Raw genomic sequence first — 16323 nt, 5'->3', positions numbered from 1 at the left:
ATCTGAATCAGCTTTTTCTACTGGGGGAAGAATCTTAGATTCATTTAGGAGTTCCTTATCTCCGAGGATGGTGGAGGCTTTGATTTGTTCTAAAAATTGGTATACTTGTGAGTCTGAAGAGCCTGTTGTGCTTCGACAATACATGGATGAGATTGATGGTTTAGAGGCATGTGAACAAGTTTTTCCAGGTATTTATTTACTTAATAGCTTATTCTAATTGAAATATTATATATATATATTGTAGCTTATTTGTATTAATTGAATATTTGTCAGGTGATGGCTCGTGTATTACCTATGTACCTGAGAATCTTGGCAGTGGGTCTGGGAGTGGGACCGATAAGAACAATTGAAATCTCAAGGTAACTAGTTGAATTCTAAGATTGTAGTTTAGTAGCTTTATTTCTCTAAAAAGTACCATGTAGCATGTGTTATATATACATTATAATTTTATTCTTTCTTTTGTCTTATGAGCAGGTGGTCATGGTTGCTTGATGCAGGCCATGAAATGAATGAATGCTGGATTTTGGATTGGACTTTGTTTTCTATCTATTCTTTTGAAATTTGAACTTGATTTGTGTTGTTGTAGTCGATTAGACTTAGATTTAATTTGTGTTGTAATGGACTATGGACTATGGACTTTAAGTTTAAACTTTAATCATGTGTTGAGATTTGTGGTTGTAGTCTTTTGGTTTTAAATTTTAATTGGGTTGTGTCTTGGATTGAACTAATAGATATTGGAGTATTAGACTTTTGATGATGTGTTGTGATTTGAGATTATGTTATGCTCTTATGGACTTTTAATTATGTTTCAAACTTTAAAATTTGTAAATGTAATTATGTTCTATATATTTATGTTTTAAAAACGCACAAAAATGGATTCCAACAATCCAAAATTTTTAATTTTTTAACTAAAACTAAAAAAAAAAAAAATCAATTCGGTTTGGTTGGTTTAACCGACCAAACCGCGGTCCAAAACGGTCGGTTTTTTTTTAAACTGGTTTGGTTCGGTCGGTTTTCGGATTGCACCAATCCGAACCGAAAACCGAATTCTGGATTTTTTGTTGTGAAAAAACCGCCCAAACCGACCGTTGCTCACCCCTAATCTGTAGAGTGCATATGCAGAGTCGTGTTCCTAGGGACCACCATGTACAATGAGCCAATAGTGCTCTACTATAAATATCACCTCCCTTCACCTGAGAAGGGGGGAAATTTTTGGAGAATGTTGTAACCAGTTATTGCTAATGAAAAGAGATACTCAACATCCTCTCCATTTTTCATTCTAAATTCGAGCATTTACATTTGATGTTCTAGAAATCGTAAGGAAGTTTGCCTGAAGTTTAGTGAGTTTAAAGTCCACTTCTTTTACAACTCCAAAAGTTCTTGATCTAACTTGGTTGACGAGTTCTTACCGTCAACACTTGATTACTCTTTCCAATCTCTCTCTAACCTCTCTCTCTAGCTCCAAGAACCTCAAGTTTTCTCAAAGAAACTCATAAAGAAAAGTGATTGACTTTGTGAGTTTAAGGCTTGTTGAATCTCAATTCTCATTTCCTCTTAGAAAGGCCTCAAGCATCAATGGTTGCTAGGAAATAAAGTATTAGGACAACATTAAGAAATGTATATAAGCCTATTTGTGGTTTTGCTTTTGTTGTAAGGATTTGCTCAAAGTGATGGTTCTACATGGGTTTTTGAAGGTTCATCAAAGTTGAAGAAGATCATTCACCAACTTGGGTTTGCATAATTTTTCTCAATCTTTACTTAGTCTCTGTCAATCCATTTTTTGTGTAGATTATAAATTTTGAGATGTTGTTATCTCGCTCTCTCCCAACACTTTATTAATTAATTATTGTAAACTATATAATTTTTTGTCATTAACCTAAATAATATATTGAAATATTAAGAAATAATAATAATACAAATATTTTCTATTATACATCTAAAATATATAATATATCAATTATATATTAATTAGTTTATCATTTTTAATAATTTTTTTTACATACTTAAAATTTTAGAAACATAAAATTTATTAAAGGCGCTTTTATCTATAACATCATTATTTCTCACTAAATAAAAATATAAAAAAATATATAGGTAAAAGCTCCCAAAATAAATTTTATGTTCGTAAAATTTAAAATATATAAACTTTTTTTTTTATTAAAAATAGTAAACTAATATATTAAATATTTTAGAGTTATAATATAATTTTTTTTTTATTTTTTAATATTTTAAAAGAATATTTAGTTGTATTAAAAAAATAATAAAAAAGAGTTTAAAAAAAATATTATCCTATAAATATTTTATCTTTATAAATTAAGATTTATTTAATAAAATATAATTTAGAGACTTGCGAACATAAAGCAAATGATCTAATTAAAGAAAGGTTGGAGATAAAATTGGTAAAGTATGTGATTCCAAGCCCTATTTACCCAAAACTAAAACCTAGCCCCCTTCTCACTTCTCTCTCTCTACGGCAACGGCAACGGCAACAACAGGTTCTCCCGGCGCTCCTAGGATCTCGGCGCTCGTGTCCTCTCGGCGACAGCCGCATCACTCGGCGCTCCCCTGGGCGCTCGCAGCAGCAGCACCACTCCACTGAACCATCACGATAGCTTCTCCTCTCTCCCTCGGGCATTCTTGTTTGTTTCGCAGTAAGTTAAATTGTTTTTATTTTTGCAGTAAGTGAGAGTGTTTTTCTTAATGTACTTTGCTGATTTTTTATTGTTGTTGTTTGAATATTTTCTTAATTTTGCAGTAAGTTAAAGCGTTTTTCATTTTGCTCTTTGCTGATTTTTGATTGTTCTTGTTTGAATATTTTCTGTATTTTTCTGAAATAAGTACAGCTGCTATTGTTGGTGAGGAGTTTTATTGGTGATAAAGTGAGAATCTTTGGATATGGATTAATCTGAAACCCGATAAACCCGACGTATGTTCATAATTATTTTTGGTGATGTTTTGGTACAGGATTTGTGGTTGGCTTCTGAATTAAGCAGTTTTTGGAGTGGTAAATGTGACTAGAATTTGTGTGGACATTGTTGCCAGTACTCATAAGAGAAGAGAAGTAATTGTAGTGTGCGACAATGTCGGTGACGGCAGGTGTTAGTGATACTGTGATTGCCGTCAGGGATAAGCTTAGAGGTAAAATCGGTCAAACCAAAGTTAAGAGGTATTGGCCTGGTAAAGCTCCCGAGTGGGCAGATGACGTCGAAGAAGAGGGGGATATTAGAATGTCCAAGGCAGCTGCCTTGGAAAAAGCTTTTCCAACACAGGAGTATTCTGAAACTGTGAGGAAAGATGATCCCAGGCTGCGTCGTTTGGCTGAAAGTAGGATAGATAATCGCGAGGAAGTGAGAGCTGATCATAGGCGTATTCGGCAAGCAGAGATAGTTTCAACAATTGAAGAGGAAGCCAGAAGACAGGAAGGTTTGGATGCGGAGGAAGATGATGAAGATGCTTTAGAAGAAAGAAGACGGAGGATTAAGGAGAGACTGCGTCAAAGGGAGCAAGAAGAAGCTCCACTTCTCCCATCAGAGGATGAGGAAGAAGTAGAGGAAGAGGAGGAAGAAGAGTCCGAGTATGAGACTGATTCAGACGAAGAGCCCACTGGTATAGCAATGCTAAAACCTGTCTTTGTTCCCAAGTCAGAGAGGGATACCGTTGCAGAGCGTGAGCGTCTTGAGGCCGAAGAGCTGGCTCTTGAGGAGCTTAAGAAAAAGAAATTGGAAGAGAGGAAAAGAGAGACAAAAAAGATTGTGGTTGAGGAAATCAGGAAGGATGAAGAAATCCAAAAGAGTTTAGAACAGGAGGCAAATATTGCGGATATTGACACTGATGATGAAATCAACGAGGCAGAGGAGTATGAAGCATGGAAGGTGAGGGAGATAGCTAGGATCAAGAGGGATAGGGAAGAGCGAGAAGCAATGTTGAGGGAGAAGGAAGAAATTGAGAGGGTGAGAAACATGACGGAGGAAGAAAGAAGAGAGTGGGAGAGGAAGAATCCAAAAGCTCCTGCCAAGTCAAAGCAAAAGTGGAGGTTCATGCAGAAATATTTCCACAAGGGAGCTTTCTTTCAATCACAATCTGATGATCATACTGCTACTGCTGGACCAGATGGTATCTACACTCGCGATTACTCTGCTCCAACTGGAGAAGATAAGATGGACAAGACTATACTGCCTAAAGTTATGCAGGTCAAACATTTTGGTCGTAGTGGAAGGACAAAATGGACACATCTTGTCAACGAGGATACTACTGACTGGAACAACCCGTAAGTTCCCGATTCTCTCAGCGTATCTTCACTTTTGTTCTTCTTATTGAAAACTTAACTAATCCTGTTTGTATTGCAATATATGCTGAGCAAAGCATTAGGGGTCTTATTCTTCTTTGGATGTGTTATCACATGCATTGGAATTGCTTTCTTTCATTCTTTGCTCTCTCGTTCTCTCTGAGGAAAGGAGGGTTGGGGATAACCAAATTGACGTCTCATTCTAATTTTCATCTGTTTGCATATTGGAGATTCTTTTGTTGTTTTTGCCTTGATATTGTTTGAGATTTTTTTTTTGCTTATTTTTTTATATTAATTAAAATTCTGTTTCTTGTGAGTGTGCAACTATTTCCTTTGCTGGATGAAATGCAGCTATGGACTGTTCATTAGCAAATCCAATGCCATTTTTTTCATGTTTACATACTAAAGGAGTGAAATAAATGATTTGAGTTGTCATTTTCACATACACTTTTCTGTTCTCTGGTGTAAATGTTTTGTTTTATTATCTCGTCTGAAAGACATTTGGAGGCATAGAAAATATTAAGACGTTCCTTCACTTTGAGTAGTTATTTAATCTTTAAAGAATGTTGTTGCAATTACCATATATGGACTTGGTTCTCATGCATGACTTTTCATTTGTTTTTTCTTCATTTTGACCTTTTGTGATCATCAATCAATCTATGAAACCTTGTTACTTTCATGGAGCACAAAAACGGCCCTTAATCTGAGTTTGTGAGTATTTTGCAGATGGACATACAATGATCCTCTTCGAGCGAAGTACAATGCAAAAATGGCTGGAATGAATGCACCAATAGCAAAACCTAAAGGAAGCAAGAAATTGAAAGACTGGGAATCTCGTTGAAATGTATGCAAATGACACCTTATATGGTTTTAGCATTGTCATGTTCGTGTACTCTTTTCATTTTTACCTTTGAAGGGGTTCGAACAAGGGTATATATGGACCACTAATTCTAAGTTGCATTTTTATATCTTTAATTGAAAGGCAGAGCTAAATGCATATGGCTTTGAATTTTGCCATATTTGGGGACAAATTCCGATATATTTGGGTTGGGTTTTATGTAATTAGGTTTAGATATAGAGAATTGTTAAGTGGCACCACTGATGCCTAACACTACAAGTAGGTAGCAAACCGTTATTGGTGTCCTACTTATTTGAATTTAATAATTTGAACTTGATAAATATTATCGAGTATTGTTAACTAATCATGGAAACTGCTTCATGTGTTGTTGGATAACTTAAGAGGCCAAAATGTAACACTCTTAGATATAATATACTAGTGGTTTGAATTTATTTACTTGGAATGATTAATAGCCGTGCAATCAATCTAATCATTGGTTAGACGGAGTATATAACTTGCCCTGTCAAGCTCGTGGCAGTAAGATGCAAATTGGCCACGCACTTGCTTGTGTCAAAGTTGCTAGTGTTCTTTTTCATAATAGACCTTTTGAAAGTGATTTTTAGCAACTTTTCACTAGTAATCTTTCTCAATTATGTCACTTGACTAGTACTAAAAACACCATATTCCACCATACGAAAAGAAGATTTTTCAGTTTTGTGCACACTTTTATTTAATAAAAAAAAACTAACGGAAAATAATCTAAAACAAAATATGAACTAATAAAGAAAATGGAGATACTTATAATGAATTTGTTGAGAATCACAACAGCTTCTGTGTCATGTCATAATGAGTGTTTAAATATTTATATAAAGACATGCTTTTTTTTTTTTTTAATTTCATTTAAGATAAAAATAAAATCTAGTCCAATACAATAGTCTTGATAAGTCACAACCACAAATCAATACTTCATAAGGTGAGCAAATAGCAACAAAGACAAAGACCACTAAATCGCCGTTACGCAGTTCCAAACTATCCAATTGGGCTAATTATGCACAAAAAACAGAGTAAAACCATTCATTTAAAATTAATAATAAATTTATGTAAAGTTTTCCACACCTTTGCCATCCTTCTCTTCTCCTATCCATGGAATTGGGGACCTCATGCTCATATAGAAGCTAAACTATGGATGAACTCATATTAGACACGTGAATAAATTTTTTAAAAAATAATGTTGCTGCCCAGGATCGAACTGGGGACCTTTAGTGTGTAAGACTAACGTGATAACCACTACACCACAGCAACTTGTTGTTTGACTTAATATTTAATAAATTTAAGATAAAAACAATAATTTCTTATAATCTTCCTGCAGCCACGTCACAACGTCTCATATGGGTAGAAATCTTTTGAAAAAAATCATATTATTATTAATATGATAATATCCAACCAAATTATATACATATATATTATATCTCTCTAGCTAACATAACACTAACTTGTATTTTTGTCAATAACTTTACTTAATTCGAAGTTCAAAGAGCTGACATATAAATTAGACAATATTTACTTTTCAAAAATGTCATATTTTTTTCTTCTTTCAAGGGAACACTTTAATGGGAGGGAGCCATAATAGAACAAGAAAAAAGATTAAGCAATAGCAGATCACATATATATGTATATATGCACATGTTTGTATTGTACACCACAGGTAAACACCTAACCTCCCACTTTTTCTTTTCTTTATTTGTAGTCAAATTCTTGTTGCCAACAACTCTTGGGCATGTATAGTATACATATTTCTTGGTAAAGAACCTTTTTTGAGATATGTTTTAGACTTTTTTTCCCTCATTTATGTGCCTTGTGCTGCTTGGTAGTTGTAAGACCCGTGATTCATTTTTAGGTAAGTGGACAATTAACATAATATTACTTTTTTGCTAAGCAACAGTTAACATGATATATAACTACATTTATATACTAGTAATTTTTATATGGAAAAAAAAAAGAAAATTATTTGGTGCTATAATCCTATGTCTAGCCTTTTCATTTTTTTTATTGAATAAAGTTGTACAATCAGCTCCAAAAAGTGAAAAAAATAATATTTTAAATAAATCTAAAATTCTGACCTTATCACGGCGATTAACAATCGGAAAGAACTGAAGTTCACGGGCATTAATCCAATATTTGGAAAAGTTAGTGAATTGGATACATAAATACACAATCACCATAAGGAAACAAACAAAATTTAATCATCATGGAAAGTTTAGCTACACACTTCCAAAGTTGGTCAGACTTCTCGGCCCTTCTTTTTGATTATTTTCTTTTCATTATTGAATCTGATTTATTTTATTTTATTAATTATTTATCTGGAATTGTTGGGAATATAATTGATTGGAAGACACTATTAATAAATGAATAAATAAATAATAGTGAACAAGTATTAATTCAATGCACGTAAATCCAAAACATGAATATTTAAAATTCATAATGAATTCAATTATCTCCCACTGTGTCCACCTACTATTCATACAAACATATAATATATATATATATATATTGGGCTTAACTAAACAAAATCAATTAAATATATTTGACTAATTACCAAATGTAAACACCATGAAACTTCCATGTCCCTACCACAGCCCATATCTTTTTCCTGTCAAAGAAATATTTTGAGCCTTTAAAGAAAGCTGCTTGGCATATTTAAGAAACTCAGCAGAAACACCCTATATATATATATGTCAAGTCCACCTTCCCTGCTATAAATGTCACTAGTACTTTCCTAGACAACTAAGTATATATAATACTTGGCTAGTTAATTTGGTCATAAATAGTATATATACATGGCTAAGAATGAAGTTATAAGCAGTGAGGTGGTGAATAAGAATGGTGGTGGTATGAGTAGTAGTAGTGCTTCTTCTTCTTCAGGCCTAGGATTAGGGTTAGGGCAGTCGACTAGGGTTAAAAGTAGTCCAGCTCCGTTTCTGTCGAAGACGTATGATTTACTGGAGCTAGAAGAAAGCAGAGCCGTTGGATTAAATAATGATAATAATAATGGTGATGATGATGATGAGAATGCTATGAGATCATCAAATATAGTTTCTTGGAATGGAGAAGGCAATGGCTTCGTAGTTTGGTCTCCTGCTGAGTTTTCTGAGCTATTGCTTCCCAAGTATTTCAAGCACAACAATTTTTCCAGCTTCATTCGCCAGCTCAATACCTATGTGAGTCATCTTATTCATTTATATTTTTCCGATAATGTGTTTTGTCTCATTACCTGTTTGGATCTTGTGTTTTGATAAATTAATTTTTAAATTCTGTATTTTGTAAGCTAATTCAAATATAATCCTAAACCTGATTTTGATGAACAAAAAATTGAGTATAACAATACAGTTCTTAAGCAGAATGACTGTATATTTATTCTGAGTTGTTAGTTTGATGAATTATTTATAATTTTAGTTCAAAATTTTTTGATCGAAATCGGGTTTGGGGGGTCTATTTGAACTATTTTAAAAAATATAAGATCCAAAAAGTAATTTATCAAAACACAGGGTCCAAACAAGTAATGAGATAAATTACAGGATCTAAAAATGTATAATGTTTTATTTGTGTTTAGTTTATGTATTAACGTTTCAGTGGAGTTTGGTAAAATGAGTTTTTTTTTTCTTTCTAATTATTACTTTTCAAAATTATAAGGTGTACAACTAAGATATCAAGTGCATATTGTAAAATTACTTTATAAAAGATTATGAAATTAAGAAAGTGATTTGAGATAAAATAATAGCATTAAGAAGTATGATTTAGATGAATTATACCCAGCCATTAATGGAAGATCTACATACAACTGGTTTATTTACATACGAAGTTATGTATATTGATCAATAGGGTTTACATAAACAGTCAAAAATAAAACATGCATGGCAAGAATTAATAGTCGTTGGTCAATATAGTTGTGCTCATCATATGAAATAAAGGTTTGGAAAAAAAAAGGAGAGTAAGAGATAAAGTTGCCACTATTGATAATTTTTTTTACACAAATATATAGTATATATATATATATGGTATTTCATCCATATTATAAATATATAGTATTAGCATGATCTAATTTCATCCAATGTGTAATATCATTTAAAAGCTGATGTAAAATTTGAATATTATATTAATCGCCACTAGTTGACAAGTGAAGAGAATAGTAATATATATTTTGCTCCATTAATTATTAGTATATACACATGTGTCTAATTAATATAAAACTAATTAGCAAAATGCTATTTTTTTGTAATAAAAATTTATGTGAAAGTGAGCCACATACATATATATAAATATATTTATATATACCATTTTTGTTTGGGTGTGTGAAGTTAGGAATATCATTGATAAATCTCAATGACCTTTATTTTTATTTACTTAGACAAAGACCCTCTATCTAACAGCTAGAATTTTCTATATTTTATATATATATATATATATATGTGTGTGTGCGTGAAGTTTTTCAAACCAAAAAGGTCAAAAGTAGGAAAGTGTAGCAACATGTCATGTGCTATATATATATATATATATATTAATTTATGTTTTCACGTACAAGTGTAATAGCCCTAACAAATAAATATATATTTTTTGAAAAAATATGCTAACTCTCTAAAGCATTTAAGCTATAGGGATTCAAGAAAACTTCATCCAAGAGATGGGAATTCAAGCATGAGAAATTCCACAAGGGGTGCAAGCACATGTTGGTGGAGATCACACGAAAAAAATGCGAACCAAGCGTCTTTCCAGCCTTTCTAAAGCCATCATCCGATGAGAACACGGCCGCCACTGCCACCGCCACCACCACAGCCGAGGAAAATAGCCGGTTGCAACTCATGGCTGAGGAGAACAAGAATCTAATGAAGGAGAAATTAGAATTGCAAACACAAATTGCACAATTCAAAGCATTAGAGGATAAGTTGTTGGAATGTCTTGGTCACTACATGGGGGACAATAAGTTTAAGGGTTTTTGTTAATTAGGTTCAATTTGGTGTATGTGTGTATTAATTGGTCAAGCCCAAAACAAAAAAGTGTTGTGTACTTGTGCATTTTTGTTATTATTCTAAGTTATGATGTGGTCTCTAAGTTTAATTTAATTCTTCATTATGTCTTTTTTTTTACATACATACATATATATATTTATATAGTATGCTTTTCAATTCTAAAGATAAATGAGTCCAAATTAAATAGTTAATTAATTTTTCTTTATGAGCTATGGTTGGACTATGGAATAAAACAAGCGATACCCTTTTCAGAGCAAGATCGTTCAAATGGAATTTTGATTGGAAATTTTCCTACAAAAGCTTATTATGGGTCAGTGGATTTTTTCTTTTTTCCTACCCATTAGTAGTCTTCACAGATCTACTTACTAGTTATTGACTATAACATCAAGTGCTGCTTCTTGACTATTTATTATTAGTAAATTTCATACTAGTCATCCTGCTCCATACGATGCGGAATTCAATGTTATATTAAATTTTCATGAAAACGAATATGAAAGTGATGTAAAGTATACCAAAAGATAAATAATTTTTTTTTTTGGAAGAAAACTATGGATCATTCAATGAAGGAAAAAGTAAGAGGATGCATAAAAAAAATATTCTTTTAAAAATTAATAAAGTAAACCGCAACAAAAATATTTTTGCCAAGTGACTCAAAAATCACAAATATTTTTTTATTAAAAATTGCAGCAATATTTAACATATAATTAATATAGTATTTATGTATGAGAAAATAACTAATTTTTTTCTTATGAAAAAAAAAACTCTTTGGGTTAAATTAATGAACTTTTGAAAATTAGAAAATTCTACTTTTGAAAGTCAATTTAAACTTAATCTACTCTCAAGCAAATATCCACTAAGCGTGTTTTTGTTGCCTGCTTGTTTAAATTTAACAATTGTTTGACTTAATGATGTGTTTTGTTTATAAACTGAAATCTAATGAAATATTTGTAATTTTAAAAACTTATGATGAATTTAATAATTTAACCAATTAAAATGATATGTTTTGTTAGTTTTCATTTATATATCTCTTTGTTGAGATATTTGTTGCAGAAATAAAAAATAGGAACGAAATTATCAATTAATAATCTAGGTTGAGTCGCAGACTAGGTTGCTCTCTTTAAGACGTTCGCAGCACTGCCCAGAGATGTGCAAGCAGACTATCAGCCCCGTCGTCCCCAGGATAAAACAACCTAGTCAATACACTGTATCGGACCTCCACTGCACCGTAGAGAACTGTCGTTTACCACACCCTTAAGAATGCAACTGCTCGGAATCGATAAAATTCAGTGCAATTTTCTGATCGAAAAAATATTGAGAGCTATCTTTCTGAAAATAATCGCACACTTTTTTAAAGAAAAAGTGGATCTCAATTAACGGAAAAAAAAACATTTTATTAAAACGTGGGAGATGAAGTTGGATCCCTGAAAAAACTGAAAGAGAAAAAGTATTCAGTTTTACTAAAAATTAATTACGTTTTTATTAAATAAAATAATACTTAATAAACAATTTTTTTCAAAAAATAATAAGGTGCACACCACACCAACCAGCCAACTAAGCTCGGCTCGATCGGATGGACGGCGGCGCGCGCTTGTGGTGCTCAGGTGAGCCTTTGTGTGACTCCCCCTCTTTCCACAAAAGTGGGTACCCCTTGGGGCACAACCCCAATACTCAAGTCCACTATTTATATACCCTTACAAATGAGTATTTTAAAGCAATGTGAGACTCTTCCTCTAGGGAGACAATAAATCACATTTTCTATTTTTTAACAATTCACACTTATATTGATAAGTTCCAACAATCCCCCATTTGAATTATTAAAAAAATATATTTTTCATCGAGCAGTAACCTAAAAACAATAAGATTGAGCATAAACAAATGTATCTTTCGACTTGAACCTTTGCATAGTGAATGCAATTTAGAATATACTAGAGTGACACATAGTCTTGAACTCTATCTCTAACATGGAACCACACACAATCTTTCTAGGGTGTAGTCCAAAAGCCCGTGCTTTAATTGACATGCACGTCTATCCCAGTATAGTGAACGCTCTAGAAATTTGCCCAATTTCATAGGAAGCGGCCCCACTTCCACATTCACGTAGGTGAGTCTATCAAGAGTACTCTTGTAGCTCGATACTCCACTCCACATAGAGTATAGATCTCATTAAGAGTTTCTATTATCTCATCCTTATGTCGCTTCAGGAATTCATGCTTCAAGTTAATTTTAAGTAATAGCATGATCTATCTCATATCACATCATATCTTGTTATTACCCATTGAACCTATTTCTTGGGATCTCTAGTCTATAGCTCGGGTTACCATCATGTGTGACTCATCATTCTAAGGGAAATAGTCTCATTCCTTTTGATGTTTTAAGGACTTTCTCTCTAGCTAATCCTTTTGTCAAAGGATCAGCTAAATTTTCATCAGTGCGTATATGATCCACTCTTACAGTTCATGTAGAGAGGAACTCTCTAACAGTACTGTGCTTACGTCGAATCTGATGTCTTTTACCATTGTAATAACGGTTCTGAATTTTTGCAATAGCCGCGGTACTATCACAATGGATCAACATAGCTGGTATCAGTTTTTCCCATAAAGGGATTTCAGCTAGCAGGCCTCTCAACCATCCTACTTCTTCACTAGCAATAGCTAGTGCTATCATTTCTGACTCCATTGTAGATTGAGCCAGAATAGTCTGTTTCTTAGACTTCCATGAAACAGCTCCACCAGCTATGCTAAAAATATAGTCGTTGGTTGCCTTGGAGTCATCTGACAAGGTGATCTAGTCAGCATCGCTGTATCCTTCAAGGACAGCGGGAAACTTATGATAATGCAATCCAAGGTTCATAGTTCTCTTAAGGTACCTCATGACCCTTTCTATAGCATGCCAATGCTCAACACTAGTCTACTAGTAAACCTGCACAATAGTCCCACAACATAGGAAATGTCGGGTCTAGTACAATCAGTGGCATATCTAAGACTTCCAATGATGCTCGCATACTCTGTTTGTCTTACACCACCACCAGTGTTCTTAAAAAGCTTTACACTGGGATCATAGGGTGTACACGTAGGTTTACAGTTAAAGTAATTGTATTTCTTTAAAATCTTCTCAATGTAATGAGATTGATCCAAAGAAATTCCCTTTTCAGACCTAGTGATCTTTATACCAAGGATCACATTCGCTTCTCCTAGATCTTTCATGTCAAAATTTTCACATAGCACAGATTTCACATCATTTACGACATGCAAGTTTGAACCAAAAATAAGCAAGTCATCCACATATAAACATATGATGGTGCAAATGTCATTATTAGATTTATAATAAATGCATTTGTCACTTTCATTCACTTTAAAACCATGTGAGATAACTAGATTGTCAAACTTTTCATGCCATTGCTTAGGCGCCTGTTTCAAACCATACAGAGATTTATCTAATTTGCACACTTTATGTTCTTGACCATGGATCACAAATCCCTCAGGTTGGTCTGTGTAAATCTCTTCTTCTAATTCACCATTTAAAAAATCAGTTTTAACATCCATTTGGTGCACAACAAGATCATGTAAAGAAGCTAAAGCAATAAGCACACAAATAGATGTTATTCTAGTGACAGGTGAGTATGTGTAATGCCCTGGTTACCTTAGAACAGTTACGGTGATCGGTGAACCGAAAATTTAACTCGTTACCTGAGTTCTTTGGTTAAAAACGTGCTTCTAGGTGTTATTAACAGGCTAAGGTGGAAAAACAATAAAAAAGAAAGGATATATTTTATTTAATACATAAAACTGTTCATGGGCCTATCAAAACACTTTTATAAGTTATTTACAACTCAAAATGGTCATTACTGATTCAAATTTACAAACTCGCCGACCTAAGAAGCAAAAATAGGGTAAACCCCCTAGTTCCTTTGAGAACTCCTTGGCCGTGGTGGTCAAGTGGCCGCATATGTACACATCACCACCTAAGCTCTCCACTCAAGGCTGGGTGAGATTTTCTTTCCCTTTACCTGCACCACATAGCACCCATGAGCCAAAGCCCAGCAAGAAAACACAGTATTGTATATAAACATTATCAAATGATTATCATTATAATCACACAGAGCTTATAGCTCTTAAACAGATGAGTGAATATCACTTGAGGTTCAAGAAAACCATACTGAGTAACTGACAAGCAAGTCACTAATTTAAACAGAAGAGTGGCTGCTAGGTAAGCCACTAGCCTTAAACAGATGAGTGACTAATGGGTAAGTCACACAAGCACTTATAGTATTCATCGAACTTGAGGTCGGTCCGGCATTAATGCTCTTTGAGTCATTCAATGCAGTTATCGATTAGATCTAATCTTTATTGGCTTGCGTTGAACACGCTAAAGCCGTCCTGACTAATGAGTCAGCTCTATGTGATAGACTGTGTAGACCCTGTGATTTTTATGCTGTGGGGTTTGGTACTTTGTTACCCACTGGAGAGTTAGTGGTATCCAGGAGATGGGTCAGATCCTTGCCACTGACAGTGGAAGGCAGAGAGTTGTCAGTGGACTTGATAGGGTTGGTTATGACTGACTTCGACATGATATTGGGTATGGATTGGTTGGCAAAGTATGGGGCAACCATTGGTTGCAGAAGGAAGATGGTCACCTTTGAGCCTGAAGGTGAAGATCCTTTTGTGTTTGTTGGTGCTGTGCATGGACCTCACATTCCTATGATTTCTGTGTTGAGGGCTAGGGATTTATTACAAAGAGGTTGCATTGGATTCTTAGCCAGTGTGGTTGATACCACTTAGGTCATGCCAATGAGACCAGAAGAGACTAGACTTGTCTATGAGTTCCTAGATGTATTTCCAGAAGATTTTCCAGGGTTGCCACCACATAGAGAAATTGAGTTCGTGATAGAACTGGCACTAGGGACGTAGCCAGTGTCTAGAGCGCCTTATAGAATGGCCCCAGCTGAGTTAAAAGAATTAAAAGTACAGTTGTAAGAGCTGTTAGATTTGGGTTTTATCAGACCTAGTTTCTCACCTTGGGGTGCGTCGGTTCTGTTTGTGAAGAAGAAGAATGGTTCTCTGAGAATGTGTATTGATTACAGAGAACTAAATAAGCTAACAATTAAGAACAAGTATCCTTTGCCAAGGATAGATGATCTGTTTGATCAGTTGCAAGGTAAGAAGGTATTCTCTAATATCGACCTTCGTTCTGGTTATCATCAGTTGAGGGTCAAGGAAGAAGACATACCGAAGACTGCTTTTCGTACCAGGTTTGGGCATTATGAGTTCCTAGTTATGTCTTTTGGATTGACTAATGCCCCTACTGCTTTTATGGATATGATGAACAGAGTGTTCAAGGATTATTTAGACCAGTTTGTGATTGTCTTCATTGATGGTATTCTGGTATATTCTCAGACTAAGTCAGAGCATGAGCAGCATCTGAGGTTGGTTCTACAGAGACTGAGGGAACACAGATTGTTTGCTAAATTCAAGAAGTGTGAGTTCTGGTTGTCTCATGTATCCTTTCTTGGGCATATTGTCAGTAAGGAGGGGATTAAGGTAGATCCAACAAAGATCGAAGCGGTCAGAGATTGGCCAAGGCCAAAGAATGCTTTTGAGGTTAGAAGTTTCCTTGGATTGGCAGGTTATTATAGGCGTTTCATGGAAGGGTTCTCAATGATTGCTAGTGCTTTGACTGAGCTGACACGCAAGAGTCGGAAATTTGTGTGGTCAGATAAATGTGAGAACAGCTTCCAGGAACTGAAGCAGAGGTTGATTACAGCTCCGATTCTGAGTCTTCCGACAGATCAGGAGAAGTTTGTGATTTATTGCGATGCTTCTCATCAGGGTTTGGCATGTGTTCTGATGCAATCAGAGAAGGTAATAGCTTATGCTTCTCGTCAGTTGAAGGAGTATGAAAAGATATATCCTACTCATGATTTAGAGTTGGCGGCTGTGGTTTTTACTTCAGACCACAAGAGCCTGAAGTACTTCTTCACCCAGAAAGACTTAAATATGAGGCAAGGACGTTGGCTGGAGTTAGTAAAGGATTATGATTGTGAGATCCTGTATCATCCAGGAAAGGCCAACGTGGTAACTGATGCCTTAAGCCGGAAGGGTCCGGGACAGATTCATGGTATGAGGCTGATAGCCAGAGAGTTAGCAGATGATATGACCCGAGTTGGGATAGAGTTGCTG

General features: G+C 34.4%; 2 protein-coding genes and 1 non-coding gene across 5 annotated transcripts; 2 read left to right on the top strand and 1 right to left on the bottom strand.

The window, feature by feature from the left end:
• The first annotated feature begins 2424 nt into the window (after positions 1-2424).
• LOC133797961 (uncharacterized) lies at positions 2425-5316 on the top strand. Of its 3 annotated transcripts, none has more exons than XM_062236107.1 (4): positions 2425-2651; positions 2844-2879; positions 2965-4267; positions 5012-5316. In XM_062236107.1, the coding sequence occupies exons 3-4, from the start codon at positions 3081-3083 to the stop codon at positions 5124-5126; spliced, it is 1302 nt and encodes a 433-aa protein (XP_062092091.1). In that variant the 5' UTR covers positions 2425-2651; positions 2844-2879; positions 2965-3080; the 3' UTR covers positions 5127-5316. The 3 variants fall into 3 exon arrangements, with proteins under 3 accessions (XP_062092091.1, XP_062092092.1, XP_062092090.1); XM_062236108.1 differs by having other exon boundaries at positions 2839-2879; XM_062236106.1 differs by lacking the exon at positions 2844-2879.
• A 1036-nt stretch (positions 5317-6352) lies between these two features.
• On the bottom strand, positions 6353-6425 carry TRNAV-UAC (transfer RNA valine (anticodon UAC)). Its single transcript has one exon. It is a non-coding gene; the product is annotated as a tRNA-Val (tRNA).
• A 1445-nt stretch (positions 6426-7870) lies between these two features.
• Positions 7871-10235, top strand: LOC133797960 (heat stress transcription factor B-2a-like). The gene is made up of 2 exons (XM_062236105.1): positions 7871-8341; positions 9776-10235. Exons 1-2 carry the CDS (start codon positions 7961-7963, stop codon positions 10118-10120), a joined length of 726 nt encoding a protein of 241 aa, XP_062092089.1. The 5' UTR covers positions 7871-7960; the 3' UTR covers positions 10121-10235.
• Positions 10236-16323: the final 6088 nt, after the last annotated feature.

The sequence above is a fragment of the Humulus lupulus genome, chromosome 8 (assembly GCF_963169125.1).
Source record: "Humulus lupulus chromosome 8, drHumLupu1.1, whole genome shotgun sequence".
NCBI classification, from domain to species: domain Eukaryota; kingdom Viridiplantae; phylum Streptophyta; class Magnoliopsida; order Rosales; family Cannabaceae; genus Humulus; species Humulus lupulus.
This window is presented reverse-complemented; position numbering and strand designations above follow the sequence as displayed.